The following is a 23,992-nucleotide window of genomic DNA, read 5'->3' as shown; positions in this document are numbered from 1 at the left end:
TTGCTATATAGCTCTGCCTAGCTGAGCACTTGCTATGTATATGTTTCCCAGGCTGACCTGGAACTCTCTACAGTCCTCCTGCCTCAGCCTCCCGAATGCTGGAGTTGGAGGTGTGTACCACTGCACTTGATATTTCTGTCTTTTAAATAAAAAATACCAGGGAGAAGATTAGAGGTTTTTGTAGGGAAAGACAGCACGAACAATCGAGTTTTCTAAAGTTAAAGCTCTTAATGGGGACAAGGATATAAATCAGTCATAGAGCTGTAGTATAACATGAGTAAGGCCCTGGGTTCTATTCCCAGCACTGTCAAAAAGGAAAAGAAAATAGTGGTGTTTCCTCCATCATTTGGACTGGAGTATAGCTTATTAATAGAGCAATTGTCCAACATGTGCAAGCCCTGGGTTTGATTCCTAGCATCATAGAAAAAGAAAAGGGAGCTGGGAAAGAAGATTAAAAGGCACTTAAGCAAAGGGACTGTGTGCTGTCAGCAGGGCTCCCAAGAAGACATCCTAGCCCCTCAGGACCGTGTGGAAATAGCCAACTCTAGAAAACCTGGGTGTGGACATGCACACAGCAGGGCAGGCTTGGATGCCATTTCATTCTTGTGGTGCAGAGGAATACCCTTTCTTACTTTGATCCTCTAGAGTTAAGTTAGTTCTTCAGTTAGCAATCTTTTCTTTGGGTAATTTCTCAAGTGGTGGCAGTACCAAGAGTAGAAGAAACTAGCATTGGTCACCTTTAACCAATGTTAATTCCTGAAACTGAATTGTTCCTTAAATTTTTACATTTGGCTTTCAGTTGCTTTTGGCTCAAATGAGGTTGTACGTGAAATAAAAATTTCAAGTCTTCTTAAAATAGTAGCATCATAGCTAATGGTTAAATGTGTCCATGAGAAACTGCATTACCTGGTGATTTTATAAGGGTTCCTTTTGGATAAAGCCAGGGATCCAAGAGTCTTGTGGGAAGTGTTGTGATGTGGACTGTGGATTTCTTTCAGGCATGTCTGACTGAAGGAATGACCTTGTATAGCTATGGCATGCTGCTGCCCTGTGGAGTAGACCAGTTCCATGGCACTGAGTATGTGTGCTGCCCTCAGACCAAGATAGTTGATTCTGACTCTACTATGTCAAAAGAAGAGGAGGAGGAGGAGGAGGAGGAAGAGGATGAAGAAGACGACTATGATATTTATAAAAGGTAACCCCTTGTCCGGAGTGTTGGAATCATTTTGTTTTGTTAGCTCCTCTGTAAAAGTGGCTATTGGCTTTTGGTCCCTCACCACTGGATCAGGTAAGGTGAGTATCCCTTTGTACTGGATTTCATCCACTTTTTATTCTAGTCATACCTGGTCATAGGAAAACCTGTGACTCTGGTCTTTCTGCTGTTCTGAGCCACATTATTTTCTGCACATTATTGTAGGCTGTTCATTAACTTCCCTTTTGAGGATAGAGCTGGGCTGGGGGCCTTAGTGGCACAGTTACATGTGAGTTGAGCTTATTTCCTGTCTCTGTTTTTGTGTTCAGAATAGAGAAGGGAACTATTTTGTGCTTTGTGCGTAGAAATTGGTGCTGACCTTCCTTTTTTGTTTGTGTCCTTTAGTGAATTTCCTACTGAAACAGATTTAGAAGACTTCACAGAAGCAGCTGTGGATGAGGAGGATGAGGATGAGGAAGAAGGAGAGGAAGTGGTGGAAGATCGTGATTACTACTATGACACTTTTAAAGGAGATGACTACAATGAGGAGAACCCAACGGAACCCAGCAGCGACAGCTCTATCTCAGACAAGGAAATTGCTCACGATGTTAAAGGTAACCCAGTGAAAAGCCATGGCTTTAAAATCCACATGGTTGTTTGTTTGGACTTTGTGTTGCATTCATCAGTCATCACAGGTAAGTCTCAGAAGGCAAAGCAGTCTTTGCACCAATGCAGCTCTTTCCAGTGTGGCGGTGGAGTTATGTCAGCAGTGAGCAGGTGGGTATGTCCAAGATTCAGAATGGAACCAGGAAGCGTTCAGCATTCTAAGGATTTAATTAAAGAATAAAAAACAATATAGACGCTATAGATTCTTCCCACATCCAGCCTAAAATCTTCTCTTCTCCCAAGAGGAGCTCTCATTTTGGTATTTTCACAAGTTATCAGCTTTCTAGATTGGAATTACTTTCTTGATTTTCTTTCTCTGTATGTTTCCAGTCTGTAAGCTACTCTTTCTGCCAGGCATTTGTAGCTGGTAAGCAGAAGCTGAGTCTTGGAAATTTTACAAAAGGGTCAGACATACACCTTTAATCCCATCACTGGGGGAGGCGGATCTCTGAGTTCATGGCCAGCCTGGTCTACATAGTGAGTTCCAGGCCAACCAGGGCTACATACTGTGACTCTATCTTAAAACAAAACAAAAAGAAAAGGCTATGATAGTTCCAGAATTATTTATATAAAGTCTCTGTTAGTTGTATATTTGAAGCATTGTTTAGGACCCAACTGGAGGAAATGACTTAGCTGGTCTAGAAGTATGCTATTCGCTATGGAGAATGTGACAGTGGGAACACTGGTCCTTCGCAGGTGCTTTAGTCTCGCCATAGGCATCACCACTTAAAATGGCCTTTCTACTCACACTGACTGCTTTGGTCCTGGAAGCTATCAGAATAGTCAAAGCAGGCATCTGTCACTACTGCAAAGATCAGAAGTGTAAGGCTCAAGGAATTAAGACTAGGAACTCCTCTACATCAGCCTGTGTAGTAATCTAGACTCCGTGCAAAATAAAAAAGGAGTGTTCATCATATGGAAGGTGACTCTGCCCACTTAGATTAGTAAACGAGGTTAGTCAGGGCCTGCAGGTCTCGTGTGGTCCCCCCTTGCCTCGGCTGACCTGTAGCACTGTGAAGCATTTGAAGCACTGCCTCTGCCCTGCTGATACTCTGACCATTTTCACACAGCTGTCTGCTCCCAGGAGGCGATGACGGGGCCCTGCCGGGCTGTGATGCCTCGTTGGTACTTCGACCTCTCCAAGGGAAAGTGCGTGCGCTTTATATATGGCGGCTGCGGCGGCAACAGGAACAATTTTGAGTCTGAGGATTATTGTATGGCTGTGTGTAAAGCGATGAGTAAGTCCCGCGTTGTGCTGGCCCTGCACAGCAGTGCCGCCCTGTCCAGCCTTCTGTCTCTCCCGGCTGTCCTCGTGACTGCATCTGTGTCATGTTTCTGCTGACTTGGGTGTTTGCTGTCAATCGTTTCCCTCTCATCTTTGTGCTTTTTAGAGGAAGGCTTTGCTTTCTTGTGGACAGTTGTGAGCTCAGTTTTTGGTGTCCCGTGCTCCCTTTGTGTTTTCTGATGGTTGTTACTGGTAATGTGTCTGCCCTGGTGCAGAGGGTGGCCCAACCAGGGGTTTCTTCCTTCTCCTGGGCCCTCGAGTCCAAAGGCTGGGTGGGTGTGGGGTGTCAGGGAAGGCAGCCATGTCCTTGGGTTATCTCTGGTTGAAAGGCACCATAGGGTGATGGCAGGGTAGCACAGAGGTCTGCTCATGCTTGTGTCCTGGCATATGCCTCTCTTTCTTGTCTTTGATCTGGCCTGTTGCTGACCCCTGTGCTACATGCCACCTGTCAGAACTCCCACTGTCAGAAGGAGTGACAACGGGAATACTTTACAGGTTCTAGAGTACTTAAACACCTTGTTTCATGCACTCTACTGAGGAGAGCCCTGCAGCCAGAATATCTCAACTCTGTTTCTCCGGTGTTTTGGTCACATTGACTTGTGCAGGGGTTTAGGATTTTGGTCTCAGGAAGGGCAGTGCTTCAGTGGAGTTGGGTTTATATTAAACATAGGAATAGAGTTTTTCGTTTCTCCATGGTAATTTCTTTCTCTTCTAAGATCCTTTCTTGCAGTGCTTATTCATGTGCTAAGAAAACCCTCAGGCGAGGTGGTGTTTCTTGGTTCCTGCTCTGGAACTGGTTAGCATGAGGGTTGCTGTCTGTGCCTGGTATTTGCTGTAGCTTCTCATGATTTTTGATTCAGATATCTTCATGTGCTCTCTTCTTCGTCTCCCCAAAGAGGTTTAAAACCCTAATCTAATATAGTATACTTTCATTGCCTCCACTCCAGCTGCTGTACTGGAAAGGCTATTTTTATTTTATAGCACTGAAAAGGTTAAAAAAGAAGAGAACTTCTGTCCATGAGCTTTGTTTATTCAAGAAAGATTTAGAGGTGAGAATTGTTCTGATATACTGCTTTGTAAAATGACTCACAATAAGGATTAACAAGCCATTGTTTTGGGTTAATGCTTAAGGAATTGGGGCCTTTTAACCATCTCACTGAATATGGAAGTGCTGTCTCTGTTAGGAGTGTTTCCTGTGGCTGAGGAGAGATTTGTTGAGAAGGGGTGTGTGTGTGTGTGTGTGTGTATGTATGTATGTATGTATGTATGTATGTATGTATGTATGCTTAGGGGGCCTTTGGCTGGAGGGCCTTAAAGGTCTAGAAGCATCAGGTTTCTTTCTAATGGTCACATTTGTGTCCCTCTTACAGGGGGGCTGAGGTGACTGGGTATGTTGGTTTCAAGAGCCAGCCATGATTCTAACCTGACCATGTCTTCAGAAGGAAACCTCCAGGACGCTGTGCTTTTCCTTGCTTGTGTCCAGGGGGTGTTTTGGTAAACTGTGTTGCATTGTTGCAGTCAAGCACAGGGACTGGAACTGTCCACAGCTCAGGATCTTTTATACTTCTGATGTGTGTTGTTGATGGCTATTGGTGAAAATTCTTCATGGACTTTAAGTAAACTGCTGAGGAATTGTGATCTGAAAGTTGGGCGTTGTAATAGTTTGTTAAATTTACGGAGAGACCAAATATTCCTCACAAGATTTTAGTTGTAGATTTTAGAATTATTAAATAAAAGGGAGAAAGATGCCTGTGACTGATAAACTTTGTGGGAGTGGCTGGCTACTTTGTAGCTGTATTTATCAGTTACATATTTGTTCCTGTGGATTAAAATTATGCATTAGGACTAAGTGGCCATCTTGGTACTTTTCCTAGAGAGACTAGACTTCATTTTGCACACACAGCACTTGCTTTGGGGTCTCTCACTTCATGCGTGGCCTGCAGTGAGGTAAGAGGTATCTGCTTCAATGGAACTTATGCTCTGGGGAAACACCTGGAAGCCCCCTTAATGCCATGAATCACATAAGGCTGAAGTATTTTCCCATCAGTGAGACGTGTCCTCATCAAATATAGAAACTTCAACAAACTCGTTAGCCTTGTTATTGATCAGTGGGTTGAAGAGTCTTTTGGTGATGCTAAAAATTTAGAATTATAGCCAGGCGTGGTGGCACACACCTTTAATCCCAGCACTCAGGAGGCAGAGGCGGGCGGATCTCTGTGAGTTCAAGGCCAGCCTGGTCTACCTAGTGAGTTCCAGGACAGCTGGGGCTACAAGGAGACCCTGTCTCAAAAAGACCAAAAAAAAAAAAAAAATTTAGAATTATAACTAGAGTGATTTGGATTTTTTCTACTCAGCCAATATGAAGGAATGCTCAATTGAACCAGTTTCTCCAAATTAAGGCCTAAAGATTGCTGTAAGAGAGATAGGAGTCTGTTCCTTAAAAGTGGAGATAATTTGTGTGAAGTATCTCCATGGGGTCTAATTTCAACCCTGTTTCCCATTTAGACATCGTTAGTAACAAGCAGTAGGGTAGTTGTTTAATAGGTTTTCAGGTTTCAGGCACTGAAGGGAAGGTGTAGAAGGAGCGGTGTCTCTTTCTGCCCTGCAGTTCTACTAAGTAAATGCCTCTTGGTGCTGAAGCTACCAGGGGGTAGAGCTGCCAATAAATAGCCATATTAGCATGGACTGCCATGGTCAATGAATATTATGCTAAGAAGATTGGACAGTGTAATCTAACAAAGTGAAATCTTGGCAGACAGAAGCACCCTGCATTTTTTAGCAAGCCACAAGACAAATTGAGTCCCTCTTGCAGGTCCTGAGCTTGATTTTTCTTCTACAGCACTGTGCAGTGTTAACAGTACCTGGCTCACAAAGAAAACTCCCTCTGTAATTTTATTTCAGTTCCCCCAACTCCTCTGCCAACCAATGATGTTGATGTATATTTTGAGACCTCGGCTGATGATAATGAGCATGCTCGCTTCCAGAAGGCTAAGGAACAGTTGGAAATTCGGCACCGCAACCGTATGGACAGGGTAAACCTCACCAGTTTCCTTATCACAGTGGTTTTGTTTTTTGGTGCTAAGGATTGAACTCAGGACTTGGCACACTAGGCAAGCACCCTGCAGCATGGTTTTTATAGGTGAAGAAAGTGGTGTCCCTAGAATGTCATAGGTATCTCCCATGATGGTGTCATTACTCTGAATGGTGTTGCAGACATTGCAGAGCACTTTCTGTAGTTGATTCTCTCTTAGTGCTTTTCTTGGCCCTCACTGGCTTTAAGTTCTTTTTATTTTAAAAAAGTAAATTTTGGCCAGACATGGTGGTACACACCTTTAATCCCAGCACTCTGGAGGCAGAGGCATGTCACTATCAAAATTGAAAACTTATATCATGGAACTAAAAGTAGATTAGATGAAGGCAAACATTCTAGTTTCTTACCATTGCAGAGGGTGGATTCTCAGGGATGTTCCTTTGCTTAGAAGCAGTCTTAAGTATAAAAGCAGGAGACAGGAGTACAGCTTCCTTCCAGACTCACTAGAGTTGAAAGGAAATTAACCTAAGAATTCCTTGCTGGGCATTAAGGAAGTAGCTCAATTGAAAGAGTGCTTACCTAGCATGCACAAAGCCCTGGGTTTAGTCTCCAGCACCATGTAAACCAGGATGGCAGGGTATACCTGTAATCTCAGCACCTGGGCAGTGAAGACAGGAAGGATCAAAAGTTCAAGCCTACACAGTGAGTTTGAGGCCAGCTTGAGCTAATGAGACTGTTTCAGAATAAGGATAAGAAGAAAACCTTGTGGACTTGAGCTGGACACAGCCGTTATGCATTACCTACATGGGACTTACTCCTGGGGACATGCTCTGTTATTTTATTTATCTACATCAGTTCTGAAAAATAAGTATTAATCTCAGAGTTTTTTTTTTCGGGGGGGCAGGGGGGAGACACAAATAATTCTAAGTAACTTGCCCAAGGTTATATAACAAAGAGGACGTGGAATTAAGGTTCTATCTGAAAATGACTGAGGCCTAAAACTTTCCAAGTAATAGCCCTGAATTCAAAGGATCATATGATGTGGTTTCCTTTTGCATAATTTCCGACATTGGATTTAGTGCCTGGCAGTATTTTTAGAAAATGGGGAAGCTGTTGCAGAGAACTATTCTCTGATCAGTGTTTTTGATCTTTGTTCTAGGTAAAGAAGGAATGGGAAGAGGCAGAGCTTCAAGCCAAGAACCTCCCCAAAGCAGAGAGACAGACCCTCATTCAGGTAAGATGCCTTTTCTAGGGATAAAACATTTAGCCTGACCTGCTGAAAACATAATCAGAGCCAGACTCCCAGGGAATTTGAATTTGACACCTCCTTCTAGTCAAGGACTTAAATTACAAGGAAGTTGTAACTGAACTCTTTTTTTTTTTTTTCCCCCATTTCTTTTTCACCACTGGAATTGCTCACCTATGACACAAGGAAACCAAACCCTCTCTCCCAGAGAGGGTTCATGCAGGAAGTAACCTTACCTCAGCTGTTCTTAGTTAATTCTGCTTTCCTGGCAAAAAGTCCTCTGTCATCTTTTTTGTGAGTTGTGACTTGCTTTACAACACTGCTGAATTTAAAAAACTGACAGACTGATAAGTCAAAAGGCAGAAAACAGAGCTCTCTAATGTAGGTTTATCTCTTATCTTTGTAAAAGTATAACCTTAAAATCATAGTAGCAAATTGTATCCCCCTTTCAGTGGATGGGCGTTGCTAGCAATTTTTAATAAGACTTACTTGTTTTTGAAAAACTGATTATCTCTTCTTTCTTCCTTTCCTCTTTTTTTTTGTACTGGGAATTGAACCAAGAGCCTCACCCAGGCCATGTGCTGATTATATTTTAAATCAGTTTATATTTAGCTGAACTCTCTCCTCATGGTGTCTTTCCTGGAGGGTCTTTGCTTTTTTAAATCACTCAGAAAACCTTGGAGCTTTAGTTGTTACACAAACAATTGCATCATGTACAGGGACTTTTAGTTCAACACCTTAAACTTTCCTGTGAACATGGCTGGGCATCTTAAAGCTAACTTGCCCTTCCCAATTTTAATAGGCATGATTCTACCACATTAATAAATTGTGCTTCAAAATATATCTCCTGTTGGCTTCAAGATTTAGAGGTTGACATCTTACCAGAACATGGAAAAGACTGGTAAACATTGAAATTGCAAACCTAGTAATTTCACTTACAGAAATGTGAGTCCCTCTAACACTCAACCTTAATTTGCTTTTTTAGGTAAGGAAGCATCCTGATTGAAATAAGAGAAAGTATACCTTGACCTCACCCTTGCAGCACTCTCTTACATAGGCACTGACCAGAGAAAGCATTGGATTCTGAGAGTGCCCATTTAGACTTCCTACAGGTGCCACAAATTACGTGTTGTTCCTCTTTTCTTGGCTTAGCATTTCCAAGCTATGGTTAAAGCTTTAGAGAAGGAAGCAGCCAGTGAGAAGCAGCAACTGGTAGAAACCCATTTGGCTCGAGTGGAAGCCATGCTGAATGACCGTCGACGGGTGGCTCTGGAGAACTACCTGGCTGCCTTGCAGTCTGACCCACCTCGGGTAAGTTGCAGTCAAAGCTGAGTCGCATAGTGTTGCCTACCCTAAAACATATACTTAATGAACTCCAATGTATGCCATACACATTGATAAAAATTGTGTTTTTATGACAAGTTTTTGCAAAAATGAATATAAGGAAAGATGAGGAAGAAAGAGGAACTAAGTTCTAGCATTTGCACATATGAGCTTAGTTTTGTTGTTAATATCGCTGTGTGCCTGCATATGCCACCTATGATATGCAAGAGTTTCACACTGAACAAGCATAATCTCAGGATACTTATCAGTTATACCATTACTGAATTTTCTGTGGTAGGTAGCTTTACTTCCGAAGAATGAAAACATGCCACCTTTGAATAAAAGTTTGTTTTTTGGGTTTTTTTGTTTTGTTTTGTTTTTTGAGACAGGGTCTCCCTGTAGCCCCAGCTGGCCTAGAACTCACTATGTAGACCAGGCTGACCTTGATCCACAGAGATCCTCCTGTCCCTGCCTCCCAGGTGCTGGGATAAATAAAAGTTTTGAATCAGTTCCATTCAATGTAAAATTATGATGAAAAAAGGTGGATGTGGTGGTATATACTTGTAACCCCAGCACTTGTGAGGCAGAGGCAGAAGGATCTCAATCTTGAGGTGAGTCTAATAACAAGAAAAAGGGCAACTTATTTTTTATTGAATAACTGGTCTCAGTGTTTGTAGAACTCTAAATTGCCTTGAGTGGGCAAAGTATTGGACAGGGACTGGTGAGACGACTCAGGGCCTTTGCTGCACAAGTCTAGAAACCAGAGTTCAATCCCCCAAACCCACATAAAAGTGGAAGGAAAGAGTGAACTCCACAGAGTTGTACTCACTCTGACCTCTAGATGCATGCCATGACATGCATCCCCCCCATGTGTATGTATATACATACATACATACACAGGCTAAATATAGATAATGTAACTGATAATATTTGTGTCCTTCTTGATTAAGCCATTGAAGTCTTTCTCTTTGGGTGACAAAGGAAACCATCTAGCTCACAATTCAGATGTTAGGCCAAGCCAGGGAAAAAAGATCAGAGGAACAGTATAGGTTGGAAATAAGTCCTTGAGTTTTGGTGTTTTTCTTGGTAAGATTATTCTCTACTTGTTTCCAAAGCTGTAGCTTTCATTCTTTGTTTTGAGACAGGGTCTCCCTGTAGCTCCAGCTGGTCTGGAACTTGGTATGTAGACCAGACTGGCCTTGATCTCGAAGATATCTGCCCACCTCTGCCTTTTGAGTGCTTGGGCTTAAAGGCCTCTGCCACCACACTCAGCTGTAGTTGTCTTTTTTTTCCTGGAACTCACTATGTAGCCCAGGCTGGCCTTGAACTCCCAGTGATCTGCCTGTCTCTGCCTCCCAAGTGCTGGGATTAAAGGCGTGTGCTGCCATACCCTGTCTGTAGCTGTTATTTTTAAGTGAACTTTCAAGCTCTTGTTTTCCTTACCAATTTTGAATCCTCTAGTCTCTGGATATTAAAACAATGATACTCCTTTACAGCCTCATCGTATTCTCCAAGCCTTGAGGCGTTATGTTCGTGCTGAGAACAAAGATCGCCTGCATACTATTCGTCATTACCAACACGTGCTGGCTGTTGACCCAGAAAAGGCTGCCCAGATGAAATCCCAGGTACACCAGACAGAGAAATTATTGGAAAGAATTTCCAGTGGATGATGAGACATCACTGCTAGTTGTGCTTCTTATTAGTTCTTAGAAAACAATTTTTGAAGACATTTGGTACCTGAGTTGAGTTTTGCAAAGAAGAGATAAGTCTGTTTATTTCTGATTTAGTGTATCATCTGAATTAACATTTGAGATCCTTTTCTAGGTAGATATGTCTTGCAAGTGTTAAAAGTTGATTTTGAGCTCACTGGTAGGAGCACTTGCCTAGAATGTCTGGGACCCAGAATTTGATCTTGAGTACCACTGGTTTCCCTTCCTGTTTTGTCCTTAGGCTTTTTGTTCAGGCAGACATGTTTTTGGGTTTTGTCCATGGCAGGTCTGGCTTTACTCCACCAGCATTTAAGCCAGGAAGTCTAGTGACTCAGCCAGTTAGTTTTCCAGAGGGCCCGGTAATAACATCACTGATCTTGGTTTATTTCCTTCCATATTTTAAATGACTGTAAATACTTACAATGTCATCCCACAAATTCTCCTTCCCAACTTCTTGTATTAATCATAAAATAATTTGCCTAGAAGTCTTAGGAATATTGGAGCTGAGTTTTCACTTCATTTGTTGACCAGAAGTGCATATGTCACCATCTACCTGCCAAATTCCATAGTAGCATCTAATGATACAAAGTTGGGTCTCTTAAGTAAGGCTCATAGGCTAATATAAAATTAATTTTATTAATTATAAAGGTGAAGAGTTATTTTCCTCAAAGGTACAGAGTTCACATTAGAAGTTAGATGTTGGGGGGAATTAAAGAACTCTAGTGCCTGAAGAGTGGGATGGTGGAAAGGGGGTGGTACTGTGGCCCTAGGAAGCTGCTGGTATGGGCCTGTGGTTAAGGTCTCACTTCACACTAGATGGAGTAAGAAAAGGAAAACATCAAAGGTTCCAGACTATCTCTAGGAAGACAGATAGAGATTGTTCTTTGTGGTGCTGGACATGGAGCCTAGGCCCTTACCCATGTTAGTAAGGTACTCTTCCACTGAGTTCCACATTCCTGGGTCTGATCAATACATAAGTTATTAGAGAGTCCCTACAACAAAGATGCTACTACCATACCAAGTAAACCAGGAAGTAGAATCATTCCATTGAACTTTTGTGGGGAGCCCTAGCTTTCTTATGAGCTATTTACTGCCTGCTTTCACTTTGTGATTCTAACAAGCTGGGGCCAGTGAATTACGTCAATCTTTGCCTGTTTCCTATCTTCTCTGAACACTTGAAAAACGTAAGATTCTGAGACTGTTACAAGTTAAGTAATTCTTATTCAAAATGCTAAGAACCAGGAGTATTTCTGATTTAAGATCTAAAAACTACTATATACACAGTAAGATATTCTTGGACCCAAGTTTAAACCTGAATCCATTATGTTTAATGCATATCCTATACACATAGTCTAAAGTACCTTCAAGCAGTATGTTTAGTGCTCTTGTGTGTCCATTTCTGCTTGTGGTATCGTGTCAGCATGCAAGAGTATGGAGCATTTCAAAGTTTGGATTAAAAATGCTCAGCCTGGGGTTGGGGATTTAGCTCAGTAGGGCCCTGGGTTTGGTCCTCAGCGCCAAGGGGGGAAAAATTGCTCAGCCTGGGTACTATTTGCCATGTTTGCCTCCCTGAGAACGAGTGCTTCTACCTATTCCTCATGTTCTGTAGTTCAAAGGTCTCTAGAAAGACACTAATTTCCACTCTTCTACGCTGTGGTTCTGGTCCTCTTTTGGGTGTAAGAAGCACTTTCTCTCAAATGGTTCCTCAATTCATCTGAAGAAGGTAGAATAGATGAGCACATTCTTAGAGTCTGGGTGCTACATTGCAGTTCCATTTACATTTTTTGCCAAGCTAATCACTGTTCTGCTTTATTATCAATTTATTTGATTGACAGAATGGCAAAATAAAATTAAATTGCTTTCATCTTGGCCTTTAAAGGTCAGAAGTGCATCAATCTATAGTAAAAGCATCTTTATATTTTTCTTCTTCATTTTGACCCTTTTTTGTTAATGGCTTCAAGGCCACAGAGTCCATTGACTTGGGTACCCTCTTTAGGAGAAGCTTAGCAGCTGCAAGCCTAAGCAGAAAGGCTGCTGTTAACTAGTTTGTTGAGCTACAGCAGCATGCTGCTCTCTGTCTTTGGGGCACATCACCTTTCATTTGTACTTTGAATGTTTTTGTTGTTATCACTGGATAAACAACCTTTGCATTCAGGAAAGTAGTAAGCTAGGATAGATAAATCTTCCTTTCAACATTCCCTTTAAAATCAGTTTTATTTATGTCTCAGCATGATTTTTTTCTTAAAGAATAGTGTTTTAGTTAAATAGGACTAAGTTCTGATCTTAACCATAATAATTTTAAACAGCTGCTGTTTCACTAAGCATCCATAAATGATCTCATTTTCCCACGAACCTACTTTTTAGCTAATAATTTCAGTGTATGTTTACCTACTCTAAGCTGACTAGTGGTAAAAGTGACTATGACCACGTTCCCTCTTTCATTCAGCAAAACTTGAATAAAGTGTAGCACTGTACAAACTAGGGTTCTTGGACCCAATATAGTGTTGGCAATCATCCACAGGCTTTATAACATTGTCTTATATTTTAGAGGTTAGTAAATATGGCAAAAAAAAAAAAAAAGTAGACTTCATCCTACCAGCTGCTCTGCTATATTCTGTAGAGACTATTCTCTTTGAGTCTCTCTGTAAGTATGTGTGGGTATTTTGTGTGCTGTTTCCTCCTGGCTGGTAGTTCTGATGACAAGGCTTCTCTATCATACTTGTGCTTCTAGGTGATGACACACCTCCATGTGATTGAAGAAAGAAGGAACCAGAGCCTTTCTCTGCTTTACAAAGTTCCTTATGTGGCCCAAGAAATTCAAGAGGAAATTGGTGGGTACTAACCGTATCAAGGCTAGATGGAACTTCTTGCTGACGCCCAGGAGTAATGCCTTGGCAAGATGAAATAAGTACGAACAAGCAAGGCTGATGAGGTGGAGCATTAGTATACCATGGTTTCAGAAGTTTGTGATTGACTGGAGCTTAAGACAAGGTCAAGGCACCCCCAAAGACAGCTGTACTGGCCTGGAGCCACAGAGCCTCGAATTTCCTTGACCTTCACTCTTGTTAGCGGAAGAAACTCTAGGGTGTGAAATTGCAGGGGCCCAGGAAGTTTCCTGTTACCTTTTTACCACTTGGTTGCTAATATATATTATGTTTTCTACTGTGTGTCCTAGAGTAAAATGGTACACCAGTGGACATCTGCTAGAGCTCCTGTTATGGTAGAAAAGAAACAGTAAAACAAGAAATACCTGGTGGTCGTGGTGACCTTCCAACCAAGGTGAAATAGTGCTCTATGGCCTATGATCCCTGGGGTGCAGTGACCCGAGATCTGAATAAGCTGTCTGCAAAAACCACAAGGGAAAGTATATTGTTAGCATATGAAGGGTGACTCCAAAGACCCAAAGTCGATGCCAGACAACAGATTGGAGTAGATCTATGTGGCTAGGACACAGTGAGGGGGACACAAGAACAAAGTGGGCAGTGTCCAGATCAAATCAAAGAGCTTAGATTTTAGTCTAGGATAATGGGAAGCTGTTCATGAAAGCTGTAAGCTAGATTTATGCTTTAAAAGCTAATGTAATTTAAAACGCACATACACAGCTGCCTTGTTGAAAAACCATGTGACTGGTTAAAGCCGGAAACTAGCCTTCAAGCATTTATGCATCCAGAGGCAAGATGGTGGTGAAATGCGCAGGAAATTGTAAAAGAAATATGAGGTCTTTAAAATGTGTTCCAAAAAAAAGGTGCAGAGCTGTGTGTGGTGGCAAACACCTTTAGTCCCACCCAGTACATGGGATTAGAGGCAGGCAGATCTCTGTGAGTTTGAGACCAGCCTAGTCCACATAGCAAGTATCGACCAACCAGGACTACAAGTTGAAACCCTGTCTCATATATATGCTTCAATGTCTAGAATTCTCTGTACAGAGTAAGATAGGGATATCATTCCAAACAGGACATTAATACATCAAAGTAAGAATTCCATCCAAGCTCTGCTTGGTGAACCCCATGAGTTCATTGCAGTTACTTACAAGAGCATGGGTGACTCAACAGGTGGCTACCCTGTGAGGCAATCCTGCCCATCAGTTGTTTACCTCTTCTGTAGTGGTGATTGGCATCTTTGGAAGGGTTGGGGCCTCAAGAGGTTCTTATGAATCTTTTTACCCTCCCAGGCTTCTAAGGATCTTATGTGGATCATTTCAGCTCCTTTGCTTCAGGACAGTGATGGTCATGTCAAGCCCAAGGAAGTAGCTATGCTACAGTGCTGTTGGATGTTAGATGTGGATGAAGCAGAATTTGGTTGCCTACAGGGATCCAGGTTTAAGAGTCATGATATTTTTAAAACTAACATTGCCAGAAGTAGGTCCAAAGGATGTGAAATTGCAGTTATGTAGGATGAATGATGGATAGGTGGACCAGGAGTGCTGCAGAGTCAGAGTAGACTCGACAAGAATTATCCTTCCTTCCTGTGTTTAGAACTGTTTCTGAAACCTGCCTATTTGTTCCCTGTTGTCTTTTTAGATGAGCTCCTTCAGGAACAGCGAGCAGACATGGACCAGTTCACTGCCTCCATCTCAGAGAGCCCTGTGGACGTCCGGGTGAGCTCTGAGGAGAGTGAGGAGATTCCGCCATTCCATCCCTTCCATCCCTTCCCATCCTTATCTGAAAATGAAGGTATGTATGGTCCATAAAGCCACTCCTGCTAGCAGAATAGGGGAGAATGAAATAAAGAAATTAAAGTCGGTAGTTGGCGTCAATATCACTAGGACATCAGGAATATACCTCCCATTTAATAGATTATATTAAGCCCTCTGTTTTGTGGTGCCCTTACATGTAGAGGTTACTTTGTGGGTTTCCTGTAACATTTCATTATCTTTCCCTAATGGTCTTGAGAGGGTGGTTGATGGGGTAGGGGAGTGAAGAGATGTACCAGCTCAGGTTGCATCTCTGATGTGGGATGGATTAGAAGCTGTATTCTTTGATTCCTAGTCAGGTGTGCTTTCCTTTATTCTCTTGCTGATTCTCAGTATCTAAAGGTATCTAAAAACCATGGGCCACAGGCTACTGAGATTCATGCCCAGAGACGAGTATGTATAATCAGATTCTGTGTACTACTGCTGATGGTGAGGATGGAAATGATAAAAATGGCCCATAATTTTGAAATCCCGATTATGTACCAGCTTTAGTTAAGCATCGGGCCAGGATCCTTTTCATTCAGTCCCCTGAACTGTCTTTTTAAGGTAGGTACTGTTGAGTGTCCTGTTTAGGGATTCTGAAGTTTGTTCAGGGTCATGTAGTTTAGCTGATAGCTTATGGATTTGAACCTAAGCTGACAAACCCTACACCTCTAGGCTCCAGTCACATACCTCTGATTAGATACAGTAGCCTGGTGAAGGTACTAGACTCACAGAAAGGTATGTATCCAATTTATCCTTTAGACCTTAACTGAAATGCCTTCTAACTAATTACCTCAGAGGTATACACTCAGGACAGCTGACCATCCAATACTAAAACAAGACTTAAGAAAGCAGTAGGTCAAGTGATGATGCCTCATTCCTAAATTCTTATCATACAGGTCTCAAACCTATGGGAGTATAGGGTGGCCATGCATGGACAGAGTCTCTACACTTGTTTGGGATTGGGGCATTTTTGTGCATAGCTCGACTAGTACCTTGTCTCTTTGTCAGCAAATCACAATACTAACTTCATTTTTTTCTATTTTCTTAAAAAAAAAAAAAAAGAATAATTTTATGGGGTAAGCTAAATAATTGGGAATCTTCTAAAGTTTCTGCCAACAGGCCTGAGCCTGACCTTCTACTCCTCTCATCAGGGATACCATCTAGGTTTGCTGTGCAGATTACTGTTGGTTTGTTTATGGGATATTTCAGGCATAATTTTTAGGGAAAAAAAATGCCTTTTGTGCACATTATAGAAAAATTCTAAGACAGGATCTTAGAAGGAAATCATTTTCTTTCTTAATCTCCTTTTGTGCTATTTTGTTTTTTATTGTTTTCCTTTCTGCTAGACACTCAGCCGGAGTTGTACCACCCAATGAAAAAAGGTTGGTTTGTCAAAGCTGTTCCCTTAAGACGTCCATTCCTTTTCACTTCCCCAGTGTGTTGGAAGTTTCATTTTATGTTTCATACTGCCATCTGATTTTCCCCACCTCATTTCTTCAGTCATGGCTGTGAGTGGAACCAGAGTAGCCCTGCCTCTGTGTCACTAACAAGCTCCCTGGCTTTCCAGTGTGCAGAGTCCAGTCACAGTGTGGCCACCCTAAGCTTTCCTTCTGGGTTGCCTGAGAAACAGATGCTGCCCTGAATCCTTTTTGCCTGGGTCAGTTTCTGAAACATGTTTAGTTTAACAGGTCTGTTGTGAATACTAGTATGTATAATAACATGCATAACTTACATCTGGTGGGCTATATTTTCTCTTAGCTCTTTTTTCTCTGCTATTCCCAATTACCTTTCCCCCTTCTTTTTAGCTGTCTTTATCTTGTCCTGTGTTCTGCATTGTAGCATTTCTTAAGCACAAGAAGCTGATAATGAAAGAGGTAGAAACAGGTGAACTCTTAGTACAGGTCAGTCTCCAGTCATCAAAGGCAGTATGTGTTATGAAAAGCATTCTGCCAGCTGCCTTACATGTTTGATCTTATTTAACCCACTGAACCTCCCTCTTGGGCAGGGTTTTTGGCTTATATGACTTGCTTCCCAAATTTGTGAATTTAATAAGCAGAGGACCTAGGTCTGGTCCCAGAGCTCTAGCCTCAGAGCCCATGTGGTTTCCGCTGCCTAACTGCCGGTCACAGTTGCTGAATCTCCCAAGTGGTCAGGCAATCCCCTCTCTTGAATTATTGACAGTAATGCATGTTCTTAGTATATGTTTGAGCTTTCTCTTTTGGCTTTGACAGTCTGATCATGGGTGGACCAAGTGGCATTCCCTAGCTCAAAATTTGGTGTTCTGATTTATGCCATAATTTACTCTTAGAAGTGAAAAGTGTGTTTTAATATTTGAGAATTGCTTGCATGTTAATATTCAGCTTTGCATCTTCCTGAAGATCCCTATGCTAACATTGCTCTCATCTGTCCATCTTAGATGTTAAGTTTAACTGGCTTTTGCTTTCATACTTAAGCTTACCTGTTGGGACAATGTAACCGCTAATTCTTGGTCTTTTGAAGTCACTTGAATGCATTTTATAAAACCAGAGTAACCAACATGGGTTATAACACTGAAAAGTCTTAGAACAGTCTGGACTGGTGGTAGGCCTTTACATGAGTTGGTTCAGTACCACCTGATACTTCTAAGAATCTTATCCTTATAACTTGAAACTCTGAGGGGAGTGTGAGGTAGAAAGAAGTCAGAATTTACTTGGCTCTGAGCATCCTTGCTGAGTCAGTACCCTTCTAGAGTCCTCTTTCTTGAATGGTTGGCAGGTAGTATTGTTTCATTGGCATTTCGAGACACAAAATCCAGCACTGATTTAACTAGTATAAAGTTGTGCATTTATTTTAAAGCAAAAGCTTTAGAAAAAATTTCCTCGCTTTTTGGCCACAGTGTTGTAATGAGCTAATGAATTATCTAGCCTGCAAGCTCAGCAGCTGCAGAGACTGCCATTAATTATTCTTGTTGCTCTTATTAAGAACAAGTCTAAGCCAGGCGTGGTGGCATATGCCTGTAGTCCCAGCACTTGGGAGGCAGAGGCAGGCGGATCTCTGTGAGTTCAAGGCCAGTCTGGTCTACATAGTGAGTTCCAGGACAGCTGGGGCTACAGGGAGACCCTGCTTCTAAAAGATTAAAAACAAAAAAAAAAAACAAAAAAAACGAGTCTAGTCGTGAGCTGGAACGCTTTGCTGTGACTGGGCTGGGCTGTAGTGTCATTGCCATCCTTTCACAGTTCTGGGGAGAGCAGCGCTGTGTATAGAGTCATGGAATCTATTCACCTTAGCATGCCAAGTAGGCTATCAGGTTGATCTGTTTATAAAAGGCTCGAATCATAGATGTGTATATATTGTTATTAATAAAAAACTTATGGTAGCTAGAAATCACATGCTTTGGAGCTAATAATAGGACTTTCTCCCCCCCCCCCCCCCCCCCCCGGTCTATGCTAAGTCCACTCATGATGCTCATTTGAGGCCATCGTTCCCTATGCTACGCATGAGTGACGTTAGGTCAGGCCATGTATGACCTTGGAAAAGGGGCAGTTACTATTTCTGCACCTTGGTTAGAATTCTCATGTTGATGGACCGCTTTCTTCCTACTCATCTGTGCTCACCACTTAGGGTGAAACTGTCTAGCATTCAAGTCTGAGAGGAATACAATCCAGTGGGAGACACAGAAGGAGATTGATAATCATAAATTGTGATTTTGAGTGCTGCAAACTGGGAATGTTTCCCAAGAGGAGCCGAAGCTTGAAGGACGAATAAGAGGACGTGAGGTTGGGGAGGGCATTTGAAGCAGAAAGAATTGCTTGTGCAAGAACCTGTTCTGCTCAAATACACAATGTGAAATATTGCTGGGTGGCAGTCCTTCATCTATGCAAAAGGATCTGGGTACCAAAGAATTGAGCTGTTGGATAGCAAGTGTACATTAGGGTTACATATGAGGATTGGAACACATTTTCCATCCTAGAACACCCTTGGACTCTGCTTCTCTCCCAAGGCTTATATTCCATTCCTCCAAGTGGGAGACAAGTACACATTTTTTCTTCTTTCATTTTATACATCGATTCTTTGAAAATGCCTGTATCATTCATCCTTGTAGAACACAGTGCATCCTCAAACATGGCAAGGCAGTAGCATATGGAGCCATGGGGAGAATGTTGAGTGAGGGGCTCTCTGGCCCTCAGTCAGGAGTTGGCTACTTCTGTGAGATTGGCCTGAAATGTGCTGCCTAGAAACTCGGCTGTATCTTTCTCTGCACAGGGTCTGGAATAGGAGAGCAAGACGGGGGACTGATTGGTGCAGAAGAAAAAGTGATAAACAGTAAGAATAAAATGGATGAAAACATGGTAAGCCTGTTGTCTTCTGCATAGCACGTTTCCATTTAGTGCGCTGGAGTGAGAGGCCTGGTGGTTAGTACTCTAGGTTCATGTCTACATTTCATTTTCCCATGTGGTAGGAGATAGGATACTAGCTGCTCTGCAAATTGGCTGTGCTGCTTAGTACCAGGAGAGGAGGGGCACTAATGAGTCCTCTTTTCTCCAGTATTTCTTCTCTTGTTATACAGTAGAAAAATACGTTTGTAACTGAAAGTATAAATAACATCAGGGGCTATTTTCAAGTGAGTAGAGATTTATTAAGTAGAAAATAAAACTGAGCTTGGTTCTTACAGTCAGGAGTTTATATCTCCTTGCATTCTTGTTTTCTCTCACTTAAGTTTTTAGATTGCCTTCCACTGATTTTGATTTCTTTTTATTATATTTTTATTTAATTTTGGGGAGTGTGTCACAAGCATGCATACCACTTTGCATGTGTAGAGGTCAGGGGACAATTCGCAGTAGTCTTTCTCTTCTGCCATCATGTGGGTCCCAGGAACTGAGTTCAAGCTGTTAAGCTTGATGGTGAGTGAGCACTTTTACCCACCATTCTATCTCCCTAGCCTGAGTTGGATGTTTAAATGAAGCTTGTTGGGAGTCAAGTTACCTCAAGGAAAGTAAAATTGAAGACCAGCCACCATACAGTACTTTTGTATCCACACATACCCTTTATTTAAGGGTTAGATGAGTGGATTTGGAGCAATACGACAAAAGTAACTGGTTTGTGGTTGTCTGCTTCCACCAGTAGAATACAAACCATCAAGTGGAACAAAAAGGAATGATGTTTAATTGAATTTCTCCTCCTACTCAGCTAGTAGATGCTGACATTCCTAACTATTTCAGGTGATTGATGAGACTCTGGATGTTAAGGAAATGATTTTCAATGCCGAGAGAGTTGGAGGCCTTGAGGAAGAACCGGTATGTGTTTAGTGCCAGAACTAAAGGCCAATTTTCATGTCAGTCCTGTTTTCTCCTTCGCCCTTCTCAGTTCAGGTAGAAAAATGAATTATCACTGGTATTGTCAGTTGATAAGGGACTCTCGTCCCCATTTCCCACATTTCTGAGTAAGTAAGCAAAAATGAAAATTTCCATGGAGATTGGAAAAGATGAACATCATCCCTATATGGATGATGTCTATAAAGAGGGATCTGGGTGTTGCCCTGGGGTTTTGAACAAGCTGAGAAGTACTTGTCCCTTGAGTTTCCTGTCTCAAGTTGCCAGGTGATCACTAGGACTTGTTCCTCATGTGTTGTTTTGTTTTAGGAATCTGTGGGACCTCTGAGGGAGGACTTCAGCTTGAGCAGCAGCGCCCTTATTGGCTTGCTGGTCATTGCAGTGGCCATTGCTACAGTCATTGTCATCAGCTTGGTGATGCTGAGGAAGAGGCAATATGGCACCATCAGCCATGGGATTGTGGAGGTGAGGAGTGGTCTTTTTTTTTTGCCCTTGTCTGAGCTGGTGTGAGTTTGCTCTGCACTGTTGACGGAACTGGAAGGTGAGGTCCAGAACTGTGTGGACAAAGATCTTGGCTTGAATGCTGGACATGGTGCCATCATCAGTGATATTACTTGTTGAATAATTAGGTCATGTTTTAGAAGTCAGCCATAACTGAGTTATGTTGCTCTTGTTTCAAGGGACTGTCACCAACTTTCAGTATCAATGTGGGTTTTAATCAAATTAAGTGGTTAAATATCAGAAGGTTATAAAAACTCTGTGTTTCAAAAAGTAAAAATAGGCCGGGCATGGTGGTGCATGCCTTTAATCCCAGCACTTGGGAGGTAGAGGCAGGTGGATCTCTGTGAGTTCAAGGCCAGCCTGGTCTACATAGTGAGTTCCAGGCGAGCAGAGACTACAGGGAGACCCTGTCTCAAAAAGACCAAAAAAAAAAAAAAAAAAAAAAAAAAAAAGTAAAAATAATTTTCTCCCCTGAATACTTCCTTTTTTCAGGGGTGTGTGTGTATGTGTGTTTGTGTGACTGGGACTCAGACCAGGAGCCTTGAGCTGGGCAAGTACTCTGTTACACTCTCAACCCCTTTTCTCTTTTACAATGGTTGGGGGGTGGGACCAAAAAGCAACAGGAAATTTAAAAAGGGCCAAGGCAAGCTGTTTCTGTTCTATCTTCTGCTAATACGTAATTGGAGTAGCGTGCCACTCCTTTTTTTAGTGGATATGTTTAGTCTCTTATTCTAGGTTATAAATACATTAAGGGATATAATATGCTCTTGAAGGGTAGTTTACACAGACTAGTATTAGTGGTTTGCTTTTATTTTTTGCTGGAGGCTGGCCTTAGCTGTAGAGTTCTAAAGCTGGAAAAGACTAGAGACTATCCAGCCCCTTTTATTGCATAACATGACATGACTTCTCTACTATCCCAGAAACTAAGTGGCAGAACTGAGAATCACTGGTCACTGTGGCTTTAAGACATCCAGTGGGCTGTTTCTCCCATTTAGACTAAGCTTTTGAGTCTCCCATTTCAGAAAGAAACATTAGCTCTTTGACCTCGTTTCTTTCCCCCTTGCCTTGTACCCTTGACACTAGTTCTGGTTTGGTCTGTTGAGTGGAAAAAGGATGCTGGCCTGCTTTGGATCCCAGGGGATTGTGCAGCAAACAGCTTGGTCTCCTGCAGTGACCTGTAATCTTTGTTCCTCCAGGTGGACCCAATGCTCACCCCAGAAGAGCGTCATCTGAACAAGATGCAGAACCATGGCTATGAAAACCCGACCTACAAATACCTAGAGCAGATGCAGATTTAAGTGAAGGAAGTGTCACACCCTGGTTGGAGGTAATGCAGGTGGGCAGAAGATGTCCAGCATTTGTGCTTAACTGCTGACCACCGATGGCCAGAAGGTCTCATCTTACAGCCTGCCCTCCTGGATTGTTAAGACTATAAAGTACTACTGTAGGATTGCAATTTCCATTCTTTTAAATGGGTGAAAAATGTTAATATAACTATATGATATATAAACCTTAAAAAATGATCTATTGCAGATATCTGATGGATGTAGTTTTCTTTTTAAAATTAATTAGAAATGCCACTTCTATTATATTGTCTCACATACAATATATAAATGGAAAAACATTAATTTTTTTCAACGACAGACTGTATGAGCAGGCTGTTTGTTCCAGTTGCATTATATAAGTCAGTTCTTCAGGCTCATTTGCTGTCCTGGTTTTTATTTTTATTTTTTAATGTAAAAAGGCAGTATTCCCTTTTAAAAGTTGCTGAGAAACTAAATGAACCTGAGCATCATGATACACTCATAAACTGTTTCAAAGGACCAGTTTCTTGGAAGCCATGTGTTTCCAGTGCTGGGTACCTGGGTGTTTCTATACTTACCCTGTCACCAAGTAGGGGTTAAGGCATTTTTACTCTGGCATCTCCAGTGAGCCTAATACATACAGATGAGGGTGTTCCCTGCTGCTTCCCTGGAAATCCAGTTCTTCCATAGCAACTAGCCTGTAGTTGATATGTGCCGTTCTTCCACTCTTGTTTACTGAGCTTTTTATTACCCGCTTCCCCTTACAAAGTGTGTCCAAATGTGCAGCCTCTTCCTCTTTGGACATCTCCTGCCAAGGCACTGACCCTCCGCCCTCCTTTGTACCTCACTTGCACCCCCACCTCCCTCACCAGCCCTTCTGATGTTCACTCAGAGAAGACCACAGTAAGTTAGGTGACTGAGGACCCAGGAGAGTGCGTGGGAGGCTTCTTCATGTGAAAGGAGAATGTTCTAGGCTGTACATGAAACTGGATCTGTAGACACTGTAGAAATCTTTGAAATTTTTTGTTTCCTTCACATGAGTCTTTGTAACACTCAATGTAGCTGATGTTGATGCTCACAACTTTTGGGGTTTTTTTTTGTTATTTGTTTTGTTTTTATTTTGTTTTAATCTGAAGGTTCTGGTAACCTGTGGTGTGTTTTTTTTCTCTTTTTGTGATTTCCTCCTCTCCTTCCTCCCCCTTGGTCCTAGCCATGCCTCTTCCCACTATGCACAGATTAAACTTCACCTACAGACTCCTTTATATGATCTGTGGAGAATGTACAGAATTTAAACACATCAATAAATACTTTAACTTCCACCAAGACCCTTTGTATTATTGACCACATTGATCTGTGATGATGGTATTTTTACTCCAGCCTTTGAGGATGATGGCTGTCTTCCTTGTCTGACCTGTTACCAGCCCATATAATAGAGGCCATAATAAGTCAACTCAAAGGTTGCATTTTTTTTCATTCACAAAATGAAGGAAGCTGAGTGTGGTGGTGTACTGCTATATCCCAGCACTTGGGAGGCTGAGATAAGAGGATTATTGAGTTCAAGGCCAGCCTTACAGCAAGACCCTGTCTTGAGAACAAAAGGAAACTGAAGGAAATCCTGCCTAGGACATTTGGCAAAATTTAAGTCGGGCGGCTACCAACACTAATACAAGACTTCTTTCCAATACTGAAAACAATGAATAGCACTTAGGGTTGAATTTTCAGGGTAGTAGTATTCATAGCCTCTGTTT

At 42.0% G+C, this 23,992-nt stretch overlaps 1 protein-coding gene across 4 annotated transcripts in view; it reads left to right on the top strand.

Annotated features, from left to right (window-relative positions):
- Positions 1-23,569, top strand: part of Aplp2 (amyloid beta precursor like protein 2) — a 71,597-nt gene extending 48,028 nt beyond the window's left edge. The window contains exons 5-18 of one of the 4 annotated variants that reach the window (XM_008852107.3): positions 999-1,195; positions 1,598-1,806; positions 2,929-3,096; positions 6,045-6,175; positions 7,334-7,408; positions 8,573-8,731; positions 10,240-10,368; positions 13,184-13,283; positions 14,973-15,125; positions 16,477-16,512; positions 19,373-19,458; positions 20,329-20,403; positions 20,749-20,904; positions 22,137-23,569. In XM_008852107.3, coding sequence (XP_008850329.1) covers positions 999-1,195; positions 1,598-1,806; positions 2,929-3,096; positions 6,045-6,175; positions 7,334-7,408; positions 8,573-8,731; positions 10,240-10,368; positions 13,184-13,283; positions 14,973-15,125; positions 16,477-16,512; positions 19,373-19,458; positions 20,329-20,403; positions 20,749-20,904; positions 22,137-22,238 — 1,776 coding nt within the window. In that variant the 3' untranslated portion in view covers positions 22,239-23,569. The remainder of the gene's footprint in view (positions 1-998; positions 1,196-1,597; positions 1,807-2,928; positions 3,097-6,044; positions 6,176-7,333; positions 7,409-8,572; positions 8,732-10,239; positions 10,369-13,183; positions 13,284-14,972; positions 15,126-16,476; positions 16,513-19,372; positions 19,459-20,328; positions 20,404-20,748; positions 20,905-22,136) is intronic. The other 3 variants (XM_008852109.3, XM_008852108.2, XM_008852110.3) reach the window with 3 other exon arrangements.
- The last annotated feature ends 423 nt before the right edge of the window (positions 23,570-23,992 follow it).

The sequence above is a fragment of the Nannospalax galili genome, unplaced genomic scaffold, assembly GCF_000622305.1.
Source record: "Nannospalax galili isolate Female #2095 unplaced genomic scaffold, S.galili_v1.0 scaffold6, whole genome shotgun sequence".
Classification (NCBI taxonomy): Eukaryota; Metazoa; Chordata; class Mammalia; order Rodentia; family Spalacidae; genus Nannospalax; species Nannospalax galili.
Note: the sequence above shows the minus strand (reverse complement) of the source record. Positions and strands in the feature narration are given on the sequence as shown.